Source organism: Lutra lutra, chromosome 10 (genome assembly GCF_902655055.1).
Source record: "Lutra lutra chromosome 10, mLutLut1.2, whole genome shotgun sequence".
Classification (NCBI taxonomy): Eukaryota; Metazoa; Chordata; class Mammalia; order Carnivora; family Mustelidae; genus Lutra; species Lutra lutra.
The window spans coordinates 18339660-18357515 of NC_062287.1; the positions used below are offsets into that span (position 1 = coordinate 18339660).

Below are 17856 nucleotides of genomic sequence, written 5' to 3' on the forward strand. Positions count from 1 at the left end.
CTCTCTAGGAGAAAGGTGGCGGCAATGGAATTTTACAAGGAATATCTTCTAATCAACACTGCCCTCCAGTTAACTCGAAGGGTAATTGCTTTTCTGCCTGACCCACATTCTGCTCCATTGGCACTGAGGGAAAGAGGCAGCAAGCGCCCATGTGAAGTATTTTCTAAAAATAACTTGGCCTCTTTTATCTCTTATTTGTAAAAGCTCATTTATTACTGTTCCTGCTGATACAGCTCGCTCTCGGAGGTCATTTGGCTTTACCTGAGCCCCCCCTGCTTAGAAACACCCTTTCTCGCCTGCCGCCTTCTGTCCCCGGGAGGCAGGTTTGATTGATGGTGCTGGGGAGGCAACAGATGTCCAGAGGAGGAGAGTGGTTTGGACAAGGGCACTCAGCAAGCCAGGCACAGGAAAGCGTCCACAGCTCATCCCTCTGCTGGCTCCCACTTTGATTTGGACTCACAGATGCCTACTTGTACGTCCCGTAGTCTTCTGTGTTAGTGACCGCGTGGGGCCACGCCGGGTCTCCAGGCCAAGCCAGTCTGAGGAAGGGCAGCATTTTACACACACAGCACATGTGGCTGTGGAGCCTGGCTCCACCCCTTTGGCGGTCATCAGGGTCCCATCCATCCAGCGCTTCTAGAACACTCCCATCCTTGGTCGTCTCATGCGTACAATGGCGATAGTATTTTGCTGGACGGCTGCTGTCACATGGACTCCTGAAGAAGATAATGGAAAGGTCCCGACAGCGCAGAATTTCTGTGGCTACAAGGGACACAAGGAGCTTTGAACGCGGTTTAGGTTCCTACAATCACATAGGGCTGCCCCTTACGAGGGGAGAAAAAACCATCCTTGAGATAGACTCAACAATTCTCACAGGTTAGCGCTAAGCATAAAAAAAATAAGTAGATAATGCAGGGCACAAGTAGGCACGCGTTCCGCTAGCTCTCAAACGTAGGCTGACCTTTTGCATGTGTTTTTGGTGAGTGGAATGGGCTGTGCTGGTTGTAATTTTAGATTTGCTGCAACGTCTTATTTTATTGTATATTCAATAAGTCAAAGCTCCCCGTGGTCTAACTACCCTCTGCTTAGGACACACGGTCTCTTCTGTACCTTTGCTGTGCCTCAGTTTCCCTGGAGATAGTATACTCACCCCGCACCAAGTGAGAGGAGGAATGAGTTCTCGTCTGAAGTCACTTTCCTGAGTCTCTCAAAGGAAAGACACTTCTCGGCTAAAGGCATAATTAGTCAAAACTATGCTATGCTCAAGTCTCTAAGAGACATGAGTTTCGACTTGCTCCCCCATGGTTTGGTGCCTCTCTCCACCCTGTTCCAGGAAAAGGAGTGTTCCTTTTGGTGCCTCATCACATACCTAGCTCAGAGAGTTGCTCTGTTTTGTTTTGCTTTTTAAGCTGTTGTCACAGCCCTGCAGAAAACCTCCCTGGCTAGTTTGGAATGGCAGTTCATGCACGAATGTGGCGGAGGACAGGGGAAGGAGTAGGAGGCAAACAGGGGGCAAAGATCTGGAGCTGTAAGACTCTAGAGAGTAGGGAAAGGAACAGATGCGCTGAGCGAAAGGAAAAAAAAATCACAATCCAGTGGTACAATTGAATCCTGTGTGTTTTTACAGTCACGTCTTTTTGCCAATGCCTTTCCTTAGAGAATTCCAGAAGGAAGTTCTTTATAGCGTGTTCTGATGGGTTTCCCTGACAGACACCGGCGTGCTGGTGAGCTCACAGTCCAGGAGTCTGGCTAGAAGGAAAATCAAGTGTCATGGTTCAAGAGACATAATTATGCGCCTTCTGGGTACGGGCTTTGTCCTATAAAGAGTTTTCTTACATTGTCTCAGTAAAGTTTATAGTCCAGGCATTATTTTACAGATGAGGAAAGGGAGGCCAGACAACGTTAAAAACTTGGAGGCAGAACCAGAATAGTTAGCCCTACCACTCATGACTTCAAGATTGCAGGAAAGGCTGTTAAAGCATCTCTGTTTTGGGGTCCCAAGTGACATAAATAGCATAGGAAATATTGTCCTAACTACTGAGGGCCCTTGCTCTTAATGAAAAAAGTAGGAAACCTTTTTCCAAAGTATCTTCATGCCGATGCCATTTATATATCCCAGGAAAGGAGGCAAAAAATCAAATCAGTCAGCCAAGCAAAATGGCCTGTGGTTGGCTCTGAAGGCTCTTTCCGAGCCCAGAGAAGAAACATGCCGTCTCCATCTGTTCCCTGGTGAAAGCTGGTTGCCCAGACGTACACATCGATGGCTGTGAAAGATATTTTTCTTTCAAGGTCTTTGTGAGACATGCAGGTTTAGGGAAAGCTTCTTGAAGGCAGAGACTGTTTTGCGTCAGCCCCAGAGTTACCTATAAAGGGAAATGCATCGGTCCCAAAGCCTTTCTCCAAGGAGAGTGTCTCCACCCAGACCATCTGTAACCCCCATATGGAAGACCGACTTTCCACGAGTGAGGTTTCAAGCGTCTGCGACGGTGCCTTCCCCTGCAGATGGAGAAGGGGAAACTAGGTCCAACCCCGTTGGTCTAGCCGCTTAACAGAGCTTGAAGATCAGTGCCTAAAAACTGTATCTGAGTCCCAACAGGAAGAAAGACATGCCAGAAGGGAAGTCTGGAGCCATCCAGTAGCTCCAGGCACACATCCGCAATACCCCAGGGGAAAAAAAAAAAAAAAACAAAAAACCACATTTTCTGATCTGAGTCCAAATCTGCTCCAAGCCGGCAGACCCCAGGGGCTCCCGTAAATGTCAGCATCTGGATGTGTGCGCCATTAAACCAGGACGCACAGACGTGCCCCGGGCCACGTGCGCTGGGTCACATAGGGGCCTCCCTCCTCCCCCTTTCAGACATTACAGGTGATCTACCCCTACACACCACAAAACGATGACGAGCTCGAGCTGACCCCCGGGGACTTCATCTTCATGTCTCCGATGGAGCAGACCAGCACCAGTGAGGGCTGGATCTACGGCACATCCCTAACCACCGGCTGCTCAGGACTCCTGCCCGAGAACTACATTACCAAGGCGGATGAGTGCAGCACTTGGATATTTCATGGGTGAGCAGACTCGTGTTCTTCGCCCGCCGCAGCCTGGGAGGACGGGGCAGGGAAACAGACATGAGCCTGGACCCACGGGGCGGCTGTGACAGGAGAGGAGTTCGTGGGGGCAGAAAGCTCTTGGTTCAGGGCATTCGGGAGGGGCTGACTCCGGGCAGGGGATCATGACGGATGGATCTGCTGTCCTGCTCTCTGCCGGCCCCACTTGATGAAGCGGTCTCAGTTCCTGATCAGAGATGGCATGCAGGCAGCTAGAAGGACCGTCTCTTGGGGGAAAGTATGGGTCATGCCAGCGCTGAGACTTCATGGTCTTTGGGCTTCTGTACCCTTGGTCCTGGGTCGTTGCCCTAGAGTGGTCTGACTCCCCAGAACAGCGGGGCAAGTTCCCATCACGCCGGCCAGGACAGAAGTGATAGGGTTTGCAAGGATCAGGAGACCTACCTGCCCCTAGCTTGTTGGGCGACCCTGAGCAAGTCCCCAGCCTTGGGCACATGAATGCCCAGATGAGAGAGACCGTCTCAGGAAATGGGCAATGCCGGAACCTTGAAAAGACACATGGTGGCCCTTAGTCGTCTTTAGAGGGATAACTGTCCACCCAGCCCCTCCCTCCTGTCTTGCCCCCAGACCAAACTGGTCCCATGTTCCGAGCAGCCTGTGTCAGATGGCCAGCTTTGTCTGGACAGATAAAAGAGGGACAAGAGGCACCTTCTCTTTCTTAATCGGAGCAGCTCGAAGCCAGCCCTTCCCCAGCATACTGGGGCATCTCGCCAGGGCACACACGCTGGCTCGTCTCTCCTCCCTCCTGCCACGGGCCAAAGTGGCTGCGAGCCGGGAGCGGGGAGCACCAGCTGCGTGGGGTGTCGAACGCTATCATTACCGCCGTAAAAGAGAAGCAGAGAGGGGCCGTTTCAGCGAGCATTTTGCTTGGAGGGAGAAAAGACAAGTAGACTCTCTACCCTAGTTAGCAGCAGGCAGGCAAACCACACACCCAGAGGTGGGAAACATCTTCTTCTTCCGGAATGATCCCCTGCCCCGCCATTCCTTCCTCTCCCCCCCAGCCCACCCTCCACCCCCACCCCTGCCCAGGAGCGTTCTGTGGCACAACCGGGAGGTCAGAGCTGCCTCACAGTCCCCAAACATTTTGGTTTTTCAGAAATCTAAGTTGGATTTCCAAAATCACCGCGTCATGCCCGTAAAAACAAGTGAAGCACAACGCACGTGGGTACAGGGAGGTCTCAGAGGGTTTGTCTGAGGATACACAGTGCCCAGACCACTTTTTTTTTTTTAAAGTCAGGCCGTACGTGGGCGAAAAGTCTGTGTGAGAAGCCCTGCTGACCCATTTCAGATCGGTGTTTCCAGATCTGCTCCCGTCCAAATTAGAGCTCGGGCCAAAACATGGGGACACTGTTCCAGGGACCATGGGGAGGTTTGCGTGTCCTCTCCTTTTATTTGGAGAGATCAGTAGCAAGGAGAGCGCCCTGGGAACCATGTCGGAGGTGAAACTCTCAGCTGCCACAGCCAAGGCTGCTCAGAGTGGGAAGTACTACTAACTGTTAGGGCACCATCATCAAGAATTTGAGTGTTTGTTCCTGTAGGCTTGGGTTCAGTTCCTAACAGTCCCACTCAAAAGCTGTGTGACCTCGGCCAAGTTACATTACCTCTCTGAGCCCCTGTTCGTTAATCTGGAAGATGGAGATGAGAATTGCCTTTACCACATAGGGGTGTTAAGACAAGAAAGGACTTAACTTGACATTGATCAGTACCACATAGATAATAGCACTGAACCTAAGAAGCCATCAGCTCTATGGGTTTTTTTCTTTTTTCTTTCCAACTTGTGTTTTCCAGTCCTCTCCAACATGCTTGTCAAGTCAAATGTCTCTTCCACAGAGGTGATCCTGTAGAAGAACTGCACTTTCCTGTTTAACCCCAGAAGCAGAAATGACCTAAGGAGGCTCCCTATAAGACAGATCTTCTCTCTCTTTCCCCCCTAACCAAAGTCAGCCTTGAGGGGATAAAGCCCCCGGACGTGCTCCAAAATGGCTGCCTTGATGGGAAGTTGCAGAGGGGATCCAAGCAACAAGTAGGGACTTGGGGTCAGTTACCCTTCGCAGCCCTTTCTTTCGGCCCTGTCATTCTTCTCATTTCTAAGTCCCTTCTAAGAAAATCTCTCTTACCACCCTTCTATTGGGGCATCTTGCCTGGTTCTAAGTGTCTCGAGATGCTTTGTAGTTGGTGAAGCCCCATCATGTCCCTTGCATTGTGGGTGAGGGGCCGGCTGGTCCTTCCGGGCTTTACCCACAGGACTGATGTGGCCTAGGGATGTGCCAGCAACCCCCCACCCCCAGTACTTGAGAAGATGTCCTGGGTATCAGGCTTCAGCTTCCTCCCTCCGCTGCTCTCAGCATAAAGCCTCTGACTGTTGTCTTCTGGAACGGACAGCACCAGACTGTCTCAGAGCGAGTCAGGTCTTTTGATTACAATGACAGTTGAGAAGAGAAGGAGGTTGGCATTCTCCTTGCCAACGGAGCTGAAGGAGAGACAGAGAGAAGGGATTCTGCCAGTGTCTTCATAGCTATAATAAAGGAAAGAAAATTAAGGGACGTGTACAAGCCGGGTGTCAAGACGATGCCATCTATCCAGACATTTCAGGCCCTGAAGCTTTGATGAATCAGACAGTGAAACTGAATTTTCTTTAACGGTGATGTTTACAAAGGAGAGCGTCTGTCCATCAGGCTGCGAGCGGCACTAGATTTTCTTTGTCTGTGGTTGCTTAATTTTTTCACTAGGTCCCTCAGGCTGCACCCCACACTGGCTGGTGCCACCGGCTAGGTCCCCCCTCCCGGGCACCCCAAACCTGCTGAATCACAGTCTCTGACAAGTGGGGCTCAGACATGTTTTTTTTTTTTTTTTTTAAGCTCCCCTGGTGATTCTGATAGGCGCGAGGGCTGATATATCTCTTTTTCAGGGTAGGAAGCTTCTGAAACCCTTATGTGGAAGCAGGGACAGGTCGCTGTACAGACACAAAGGGGGGTACTTCAGAGAGGGGAGGGGGTCCTAAAATTATTAAAAGTCAGAGCATTTAAAAAACTGTTGGCGTCACAACCGGTCGGCTTTATTATACTGCTGAATCTAAAAAGTTCTTTTCCAAGATGAATTTCAAAGCCTACACCTGTGTTAACACTTAATATTCCTGAACGGATGGGGTTAATGGTACAAACCAAGACGGTGCTGAGGAGACTCAAATGAACGGCCACCCTTGTTATAACGAAGCAGGAAATCGAAAACGTAAATGCTCTCCCTTGAACACTGTTCGGGCAGGCAGAGGAGATCTTCATGGGATTTGCCTTACGACCATACTTACAGGGCAGTGTTGATTAGATAAAGCTTTCTGGAGGCCTCGTTAATCACAGTAATTTGAATGTGGCCTAATTTGCTGCCCCCGCTGTCAGCGAGACCTCGTTGGGGCTTCTGTAGTCAGTGTCACACCCAGCAATGAGAGTTCTTGGCTCACGGCTCTATACATCTGGTAGAATGGCCTCCTCTGAAACAGTTCTCAATTTCATCATCTCGTTGGAGGTATTATTAAGACAGGGAGAGCAGTGGGGCGAGGGAAGAAGGTGGAAGAGGGGAGAACAGCCCTAAGGCTTCCTTGGTCATTGGGCACTACAGGCCAAGTGGTGGAGGGAGTAAGAACCCTGCCCCCAGCTTGTCGCCCAGGGCATGCTTCCTGCTCATTCCCACACTCCTGTTGAGCCCAAGGGTGACATGCCGGTGACTTCTGGCCAAACCAGTAACCATCTTCCTTATCTTCCCCTGCAGGTCTTACTCGATCTTAAACACAGCATCTTCTAACGCGCTCTCATTCGGTGACGGTGTGTTGGAGAGGCGACAGTATGAGGACCAGGGCCTGGGGGAGACGGCGCCCCTGACCATCATTTGCCAGCCCACGCAGGTAACGCTGACCCGTGGGGTCATGGCCTCAGCTCTACTCGGGATTCACTGGGCACTTACCTGCTAAGTGGGAAGGTATGCCCTCAAGGCCCGAAATGGTCCCCGATCTCTTGGGGAGAAAGGGCATAAAATTATAAAAGATACAAAGAGATGTAAAGCTAGAGGAGTCACGTGGGGAGAACGGACAGCACCTACTGCACCTGGGTCTCGACTCGTCGAAAAGGTGGATCTGCAAACAGGACACGTTATCTGTAAAGTCATAAGAGTTCTATTTCAGAAGCCACTGTGACATTAAAGAAAATAAAGCTCTTAGCCCAGCGCCTGGCACATGGTGAGGGCTCACATATGTCTGAGTGCTTAGTACACACCAGGAGCATCGCAGAATGGAGGAGTAGGGGGTGGGGATCCTTCTGAACAATAGAGACAAAAGCAAGTTGGGGGGCAAGAGACTAGATCACATTGGCTGGAGCCCAGGCTTGAATTAGGGATGAGTAGGAGAAGAAATGGGAAGGATCATGGCACGATCCCATATACTAACCCTGGCGGGGCAGCTACCTGGCAGCAAATACAAAAAGTGTTGGCTGTACCAGGGAAGCTGGGACTAGCCAGCTATCAACAAGAAGGAACACAGAAGCGTCTACAAGGATCCACCCAGCAGTTATAGAACCTGAAGTCATTTGGACATGCCTTGGACTAGACCTACCTATTTCATCATTCAGAGGGAGCCAGTGTCCTCCCTGAATGGTTTCTGGGAACACCAGCACACATGTAGTCAGACAACAGAACCAAAAGTGGGATCAGAAGGGGCCAAGCTGGGGGAGACCATCCACCCTTATGGTCTCACCACCCTGTGTTAGAGGTGAGGCAGACACTTTTGTGATAAAAGTCCTCGCCCCCTGAAATTGTTGATTAGGTATCCCTTTGGGGGAGGACTAGATGACTCGCTTGACCTACTGGCCAGCTCTCCCTTGGAGCTGTAGAACAAATGGTCTTTGTCCTTGTGCCCCCATGTGCAGACAGGCCAACATAAATTCCAGGTAGTTCCGAGATGTGTCCAAGTCCTGCGCTGGCAGAACTTGTTCTAGAACTCGGCTCTGCTCCTCTGGCAGCTCTAGCACGTGTTCACTTTCTTATATGCTTTCCCCACTAATAGCCTCTCTCTCTCTCTCTGCAGCCTCTGAGGGTTAATAGCCAGCCCGGCCCTCAGAAGAGATGCCTCTTTGTGTGTCGGCACGGTGAGAGGATGGATGTCGTGTTTGGGAAGTACTGGCTCTCCCAGTGCTTTGATGCCAAAGGTGAGTGGGTAGTTGACCTGCTTGGCATTGGCATACCTATCATGGCCTCTAGGGGGCAGAGTGACGCTGCATTTGTCTAGATGGAGTCCTTTAGGGTTGTTCCACAAGCTAGAGGAAATGTCTATAATCTATTACAGGGTACATTCTTCCCCCTGGTCTTGAGTGTTAGTGAAGAGGTAGGTGTTCTTGTCCCCATTCCGTAAACTGGGATACCAGGCACCAAAGACAGCAAACGTCTTCCCATGGTCATTTGGCAGAGGCAGAGACAAGTGTCCCGACTCTGTGGCCAGAAATTCCCTCCATTAAGTCACCCTGGCTCCTTTTGGCTCCCTTTCCATGTGAGTGGCGCGTCTAAGATTGAGTGGCTGGTATATACCAGAATCCTCCTGCTTTAAAGCGTGTGGCTCTTTCTTTCACTTAAAAACTCTCTCTCGTCACATCATCAACAAATGCAGGCATAGATGTCAAGACTCTACCAGAGGAAGTGTCCGCTTCAGTGTTTTCTAGAAAGTTCACTTCTGTTTCTTTGGCCCAAAAGGAATGGAAATGGGGGGCTCTGAGGTTCAGCAACAAAAGCCCTAAGGAAAACAATGTCATCCTTTCTCTGCCTTTTTTTTTTTTTTTTTGGCCAGGCCGCTACATACGCACCAACCTGAACATGCCTCATAGCTTACCTCAGCGGAGTGGTGGTTTCCGGGATTACGAGAAAGATGCCCCGATCACCGTGTTTGGATGTATGCAGGCAAGACTGGTGGGTAAGTGTCCTGGACTGATTACGCAGTCTTTCCTGGTTACTTCTTCCGAAGACTGGTTCCAGTGGGCATGCCAGGACACTCTGTATGGCTTTCTACAACTTTCCTGCCAGCAGTTTATTTCCCCAGTTCAAAAGGGATTTATTACGTAACCATGAAGTTCAGAACACTGTGCTAGGCACTGGGCTGGTTTACCCAAGTGAATGAGGTGTGATCCCTTGAGGGCCATATGACCCAGGGATGGGGCAAGGTCAGCTTCTAGAGCAGGGGTGCAGAGGACAGAAGCCTGCAGGGGCTGGGTATAGAGAGGCCAACGGGACCCTTTGAAGAGGGTCAGTTCTTTGCAGGTCTGTTCCATACCTGCCTGGCGGAGACAGCAGCCATGTCCCGTGCAGTCATGTCACGCAGTCACTGACCACTTACTTCGTGCAGGGTCCTGTGCTAGGTGTTGGGGATCCAAGCAAGGGCCCCCACCCTCGGGGAAACAGACTTATCAGTGGATAAATATCATACAGGCCGAGTATACTCAGAAATAGAACTGGGCACGGAGTATTAGGAGACCATTAAAAAACGCACAGAAGGGTGGAGAAGTCACTTGGGCAGAGAAGGACCCAGAGCGTAGGAGAGAACATAAAGTCACAGACATGTGGGGCGCCTGAGTGGCTCAGTTGGGTTAAGCCTCTACATTTTGGCTCAGGTCATGATCTCAGGGTTCTGGGATCGAGCCCCGCATCGGGCTCTCCACTCAGCAGGGAGCCTTCCTCCCACCTCTGCTTGTGTCTCTGTCTACTGGTGATCTGTCAAATAAATAAAATCTTAAAAAAAAAAAAAAAAGAAGAAGTCATAGACATGAAAAATAGCATCGAAAGGACTTAGAAAGCAAGCTCTTTTTCTAGAACACTGCTTGTGAGCCACACACAGTAAGGCTGGTGAGCTGGATAAAGACGAGTTCACAGAAGACCGTACCCCTTCATAGTAAGGTGTTTAGGCTTTAACCAGTAGAGAAAAGAAGGGTGTTCCACGAGGAAAGTGTTAAAGTACCAGGTATAGGGATTTACCTCTGTTATCTAAGAATACAACAGGCTGAGACCTTGTTTAGCGCAGGATAAAAGTAAATCAAGATCTAACTGTCAAAGTACAGACCAGCTCGTTTGTATCACAAGTGTGAAATCAGAGCGTTCTCGTGTTTCTGCATCTCTCCTAGATGGATATTTTCCTGCTTGTTGGCAAGAGAGAAGGGAAGAAAAAGACAAGGCGGGGAGGGGAGGGGGGTCTTGGAAACCAAGCTAATGATGCCAGCTGTGTGTGAGCCCCCACCGAAAAGGGGGTCTGCCTGCCGCCTGCTCCCACGTGGAGCTCCAGCGGAGGCTGCCTAAACCCAGCAAACCGGTTGTTCTTTGTGTTCTGTTGCAGGGGAAGCCTTACTGGAGAGCAACACCATCATCAACCACGTCTACTGCTCCCCATCCCTGCGCTGCGTGCAGACTGCATACAACATCTTGAAAGGTTAGACGCCATAAAGGTCCACAAATCCATCCACCTGCCTCCAGATAGCCCTACAGCTAGACTATCCTAGACTTGTGGGACATTAGCCAATGGGAAGCTTCAAATGTGGAATTTATAGCCGTGATTCATTTGGAAGCTATCTTTGCAAGCATCCCCAAATCATACTCTGGTGGCATTAAATGAGATGAAAGGAGGTATAAAGATCGTTTTTTGCTTGAAAATGAAAAGCCCTCTTGGATGAATGGTAGGCTTGTGAAATATCGTTGTCTGGCAATAATTTGGAGCCTACAGTGTGTGATTTTTTTTTTCTTAACAGTGAAACAGTGAAATCATTTCCTCCCACTCTGCTCTGTTTGCTTCTTGTTTATAATAGCAACGGTGCTCCTGAGTATCTACAAATCTTAATCATCCCTGTTTCTGTAGTTAATTGGATGGCTTTAGAAGCACCATTGCTATAAAGATACTCAACTTTCACCCTAAAATCTGGGGAAGCTTGAGTTACAGGGATCTCCGTTCTCATTTCACTGGAAGGAAAACCAGTAGAAACAGAGTGGAACTATTCGCTATACCAAACAAATGAATGAGCCAGAATTAGCCAAGCCAGAGAAGAATGGACACTTCCTTTGAGACTTCCATTCCTTAAGTAAACCAGAATGCATTTATATATTAAAATACTTTGGACACCTGGGTGGCTCAGTCAGTTAAGCATCTGCCTTCAGCTCAGGTTGTGATCTCAGGGTCCTGGGATCGAGTCCCACGTCAGGCTCCCTGCTCGGTGGGAACCTGGTTTTCCCTTTCCCACTGCCCCTGCTTGTGTTCCCTCTCTCACACTCTGTCAAATAGATAATATCTTTTAAAATAAATAATAAAATAAGATACTTTATATATTAAAACACTGGGCTAAAAGCATTATACAGAAGGTTCAGCAGGGACAAGTCCTACTCTGAGGATAATTACCCTTCGAGAAAATGCAGGACTTGTGCACTGGCACTTGGAAATACTCAAAATTGGATTTCCTGGTCGAGAAAGTGAATAGTTTCCATGATATTCAAAGACCATTTCAGCTGTTGTGGGGCAGAGGATGCTAAGAGAATTTCTGAAGTTTCTCCGTAAGGCTGTCTTGGAACTTCCCTTAGGAAAAGCCAGTCTAGTCGTCACAGAAATGAATACAGGACACGGGTAATGACTTGTGTTCCTTAAGTCAGAGACCCCCTAAAGCCAGCATCCATCCTGTCGCCGGGGCCAGAGGATGAAGCTCGTCTGTTTGTCGCACGTGGAAATGAGAAACCCTTGACCGAACCCCGTGCTGCCACCTTCCATGCAGCACCGGGCAGAAAAGAGACTGACCAGAATTTATACAACAGTTTTGCCTGTTCCTTCATCTTCCTTTCCTTTCACATCTAAGGTTTACAACAAGAAAACCACCTGAAGATCCGTGTAGAGCCTGGCTTATTTGAGTGGACGAAATGGGTTCCTGGAAACACCTTACCTGCGTGGATACCTCCGTCAGAGCTAGCGGCCGCCAACCTGAGCGTGGATACAACCTACAGGTAACCCTCTGGGCTGCTGCCTCCCAGAGTCAGTGTGGAAGTACTTTTCTACACCAGGTCGGGCCGACTCAGGAGAAGGAGGACCAGGCAGAGCCCATGGGCGGTTGTCCATAGTGGTGGGAGTCAAGTGATCATTTCAAAGACCACAACTGAGAAAGCCAGCATTCCCTCGTACTTAGTGCCCCCCGTGCACACACTGGGCTTTCCTGACTTCGTTCTGTCTCTTTCCGTGAAGGATAAAACCATTTTGCATTCCAGGATTGTCCACCAGCGAAGCCTGATGCAGTTCCAGAAGCTTGTGGCGGGGGGGGGGGGGGGGGGGGGGGGGGGTTGAGGGAAAGGACATGGTCTTGCCTTGGACTTTCCTTTTTCATTTTTTTCCAGAGCATTCTTAATTCTCTCGATCTTCATTTATTATTGCTGTCACCCCAAAACACAGGCAAGCCACTTGTCCTCTCTTACAGACAAAGTCATTCTATTTCGTAAGCACATGGAACAGTGATGGCAGCAACAACTAACCTGGACTGATCCTTTTCTGCACGTCGAGCATGCGTAATCTAATCGCTTTACCGTCTCCCCATTCCTAGTCCTTTCCTTTTTCTGTGAGACTAGACGGTGCTGGGAGTAAAAAGGAAAGAAGTATTCGTAGATGGATCACAAATGAATAACCCTCATGTAAGCCATTAGTGTAACAACATTATTACTGGTGAATTCTTAACTCTCAAAACTCCACTAGGGTGTTTGTAAAATGTCCCTGAGAAGGGATATTCATGCCCATTATAGAGGAGAATTAAGTTCCTATTTCTTAAGGCAGAATTTGAAGCAAGCGACCAAACAGCAATTTCCTCCTTGTGATATCCTGTGACCTTTCATTTCAAATACCTGCCCAAACCACAAATGAAGCAATGTGAGCTTCTGGCAAAGATAGGAGAAAATATCTATTTTTCCAAATTCATTTTCCTTTTCTGTAAATAAAACTTCGGATGACCCCATAAATGAATTAATGTGTGCTACCTGCTTAAAGGAATTAGCATTCCTCAAAAATAAGATTAAACCAATCAATCAGATCCCCTACTATTAATTCACTCTTGAACACAGGGGATGAAGGATGCTGACCCCCCAACAAAGTCAAATTCACATACAATTTTAGATTTCCCAAAAGCTCAACAACTAATAACCTACTATCCACCAGAATTCTTACCAATAACATAGACAGTGGACATGTATGTTGTATGTTTATGTAGTCTATACCATATTCTTACAATAAAGTAAGCTAGACAAAAGAAAATAATAAAATAAATTTGTAGTACTGAACTGTACTTATCCAAAAAAAAAAAAATCCACATATAAATGGACCCACACAGTTCAAACCCATGTTGTTCAAGGCTCAATCACACTTCACATTTTGCCCTATCTCCCCTATGGCAACTGTTTTTCCATCCTTTGGGGGAAATGGCAATCAATTATTGTCCCCATGCCAACAGCCCTCATCCCTCTGGGCTGGAAAGAGGGTGAGTTATTGTCAACATTGGTGAAATGACATTCTTGATTCACTCCCCCTCAGCATCTCCCAGCCAACCTGGGCCATAGTTCACCCCCTTAACTGCATCCTGCACATCTTCCCAAGCTCATTTACAAAGTTCTCCAGAATCATCCTGTCTGAGCCTTTCCGTGCACATGCAGACACATGCAGCAACAGTAGTACAAGCAGAAGAAGGAACACCAGGAACTTGGGGGCCAGGACCTGGTCCTTACTCTAGATTTTTCTTTTGTTCTACAGTAAATCGAAATTCAGTTCAACCACTTTGTATACAAGGGGGAGAAAAGGATTAAGCCTCTAATACTATAAATTAATTGTGAAAGTCAACATCAACAATAAAGCATGGGAGAGGCACATGCCCTGGAGTTAAAGTCCCTGTGCATTTATGCCAAGTGTGCCAACCTTTTGAAGCAAGTAGTGATGCCCAAATGGTTGAGTAAATGTGGTGGGCAGAGGGGCAAGGACTGATAGGGTATTATACATCAAGCAAGCCCCAGTTGGAGAGTCCTCTCACCTTGGGACAAGGAGGAGGAGGGATGGAAGTAGGTTAAGGAAAATCCAGCCCGGTGACTAATACCCAGGTGTCATCCACAGGCCCCAAGACCAAGCCTGGGGGCTGGGTGTTGAAAGCAGTCCCAGTCTTAGGGAGCTGGGCCAGAAGGATCAAGACAAAATATATATTTTTTAATATATATTTTATATATATATGGTGTGTGTGTGTGTATATATATACACACACACACACCAGTTGGATTGGGCTTCAGAACAGGGCTCTAACTAGAGGTGCTAGGGGAATGGTGTGTGGATGGGGCATGAGTCTGGAGTGTTAGAGGGGGCTGTGAATCATACTTTGGTGTGGGGCTCAAGGCAGAAGCCCACAGTATAGCCTAGGTCAAAGCAAGGTTGGGAGTAGAGCTTGTACCAGGATGAATCCTATTCCAGGGCTGCTACCTGAGCACCCAGGTCTAGCTGGTGGTTGGAGGCCTACCTGACTCTGAGCTCTAGAAGCGCCATGCCTGCTGCAGACGGCGGTGAGGAAGCTTGGACTCTGGCCTCCCCCCGTGAGAACTAGTTCAACCACAGAAGCCTTTTGTAGGCTCCACTTCAAGGCAGTTCACTGCCAAAGGCAAGAGCTGACCTGGAGAAACCGGATCCCAGCATTTACCTGCTCTTCCCTTCTGCAAATCTCAGACATGACCATGGTCTCACCATGGAGATGACTCCCTGAGCCATACAAAGTGGCCTTTTTTCACTGTGCTGGGCTCCTGGGAGACCAGGTGATGTAAGTGGTAATGGAACTAGACAGGAGGTAGGGATGGGAAAAAAGGGTTTGCTCCAGAACAATGAGCTCCGTCCCTAAAAGTGGTGACTCACGTCTCCTTCTGTCCCCTGGGGTGTTGTGAGACTCAGAAGGTTGTCTCCTAGGAGAAGTATGCTTGCTGAGGGAATGTGATTTCAAGGAGTGTGGGTTTCCTTCAGATGGATGGGGATGGCACTGAGAATGCCATCCTTCCTCTCTGGACAGTAAACCCAAGTGCACAGAAGGGCTGCCTTGGGGGGGGGGGGGGCGCACTGTTGAAACCATCCAGAATGCCTCCGGGTTTACAGGTGGTGATCTCAGACCAGACTCAAATCCAGGCCCAAGAGTTGCTAATGGTATAAGTAGAGGCAAGTCCTCTCTAGCCATTCTGAGCCTTAGTTTTGTCAACCATGAACAGGATTTTGCAAAAGGGTTTCTAGGAGGGCTATATTCACAGCATGCAAGTCGGTCACTTTGCACAGAGCCTGACACATGGGAACCTCTCAATAAATCTTTGTGGTAGTGGTAGCAGCAGTAACGTGTTCTGATCAAGATGCCATGTGACTTCCCTTTGAGGACTCACAACCACCTCCATCCACCATCCACTAAACACCAACAATGAAAGATGAGACAGAAAATACGATATAGTTGTACTCAAAGACAAGATACACATCTCATAGACTAGCAACTCAAAGTAGTACAGGGAGACAGGAGCAGATAGCAGTGGCTGAGACTGAAGACATGCAGTGTCACCAAGATGGGAGAGCCCTGCATTGGTCATCCTCTTACATGCCTTTGTACAGTGTTCATAATTACCATTTGCACAAATAGTCTGCACACCCCAGCCACACAGTGAGAACTCCCCAAGCGCAAAAGCTGGTTCTCTTCATCTCTGTGTTCCCTGAGCTTTTCCTATTTCCAGGTGTATGGTCTGTGTTCAAAATAAGAAAAATAAAAGACTGGTGATTTCATAAGTTCACAAATCCAATGAACCTAATATCTGCATTCAAAATCTATCCTTACAACTCCCCAAACTCATTTTATAAGACCAGCGTTACCCTGATACCAAAGCCAGATAAGTATTCTATAGGAAAGAGATAAGGACTCTGTAAGAAAAGAGAACTGTAGACCAATACTCCTAATAAATATAGATGTAAAAATTCTCAACAAAATATTAGTGAACCAAATTCAACAGCACCTTAAAGGAATCATATACTGTGATCAAATGGCGTTTATTCCTTGGATGCCAGGATGGTTCAACATACAAAAATCAATATATGACATACTGCATTTATAGAATGAAAGTTAAAAATCATACGCTCAACTCATGAAGAAAAATCATTTGACAGAATACCCCATCCTTTAATAATAAAAATGCTCAACAAATTGGGCATAGAAAGAATATACCAAAACATAGTAAAGGCCATATATGAGAAGCCCACAGCTAACATCAAACTCATGGTGAAAGATGGAAAGCTTTTCCTCTAAGATAGGAACAAGGCCCATTCACAAAGTATTGAGAGCAGTCAGGCAAGAAAAAGCAATAGAAGGCATACAGATTGGAAAGAAAGAAGTAAAAATGTCTTCGTAGAGCATATGATTCTATATACAGAAAATCCTAAAGGCTCCACTGTAAGGCTATGGGAATTAATCAACAAACTCAGTAAAGTGCCAGGATACAAAAATCAACATACAGAAATAATTTGTCTTTCTATGTAGTAACAACACGTCTGAAGGAGAAATAAAACAATCCCATTCACAATAGCATCAAAAACAAAACAAAACAAAAAAACACTTAGGAATAAAATCAAGGAAAGAGGTGAAGGATCTGTATACTGAAATATACCAGACCGCTGAAAGAAACTGAAGACACAAACAAATGGAAAGATATCCTATGTTCATGGATCAGAAGAATAGTATTAGAATGTCCATACTACCCAAACCCATCTCTAGATTAAAGGCAATCCCTATCAAAATCTCTATATGGTTTTCCACAGAAATAGAAAAGACCATCCTAAATTGGTATGGTACTACAAAAGATCCTAAATAGCCAAAGTAAACCCAACAAAGAACAACAAAGCTGGAAGCATCACACTTCCTGATTTCAAACTATACTAATCTGTACTAATCAAAATAGTATGGTACTGGCATAAAAATAGACACAGACCAATGGAGGAGAATTGACAGCCTAGAAGTAAATCCTCAAATATATGTTCAGCTAACATTTGAGAAGGGAGCTGAGAATACTCGCTGAGGTACCATAGTTTTTTCAATAAACGGTATTAGGAAAATTGGATAACACCATGCAAGTATACCAATGACAAAATTAACTCAAGATGAATTAAAGACTTATACATAAGAACTGAAACCATATAAAGTGAAACTCCATCAAACTAAAAAGTTCTTGCAAAGCAAAAGAAACAATCCAAAAAATGAAAAACAACCTACAAAAGAGGACAGCATATTGCAAATCATATATCTGATAAGGGGTTAATATCTAAAACATATGAAGAACTCCTACAACTCGAGAGTAAAAAAAAAAACAAATCTAATTTAAAAATGGGCAGAAGGGGGCGCCTTGGTGGCTCAGTGGGTTAAGCCTCTGCCTTCGGCTCAGGTCATGATCTCAGGGTCCTGGGATGGAGCCCTAATCGGGCTCTCTGCTCAGTGGGGAGCCTGCTTCCCTCTCTCTCTGCCTACTTGTGATCTCTGTCAAATAAATTTTAAAAATCTTTAAAACAAAAAAAAAGGAGAATTTAACAGATATTTTTCCAAAGATGACATACAAATGGCTAACAAGTTCAGGAAAAGATGTCAGCATCACTAGTCATCAGGGAAATGCAATTTAAACCCACAACTGAGAAGTGGGGTGTGGGAAATCGGGGGTGGGAGGGAT

The 17856-nt window shown here is 47.3% G+C and overlaps 1 protein-coding gene across 2 annotated transcripts in view; it reads left to right on the top strand.

The window, feature by feature from the left end:
• Positions 1-17856, top strand: part of UBASH3B (ubiquitin associated and SH3 domain containing B) — a 139418-nt gene that overhangs the window by 112304 nt on the left and 9258 nt on the right. For both annotated transcript variants that reach the window (XM_047691968.1, XM_047691967.1), the window contains exons 6-11: positions 2858-3066; positions 6886-7018; positions 8192-8312; positions 8945-9067; positions 10478-10570; positions 11976-12120. In XM_047691968.1, the coding sequence (XP_047547924.1) occupies positions 2858-3066; positions 6886-7018; positions 8192-8312; positions 8945-9067; positions 10478-10570; positions 11976-12120 (824 nt within the window). The remainder of the gene's footprint in view (positions 1-2857; positions 3067-6885; positions 7019-8191; positions 8313-8944; positions 9068-10477; positions 10571-11975; positions 12121-17856) is intronic.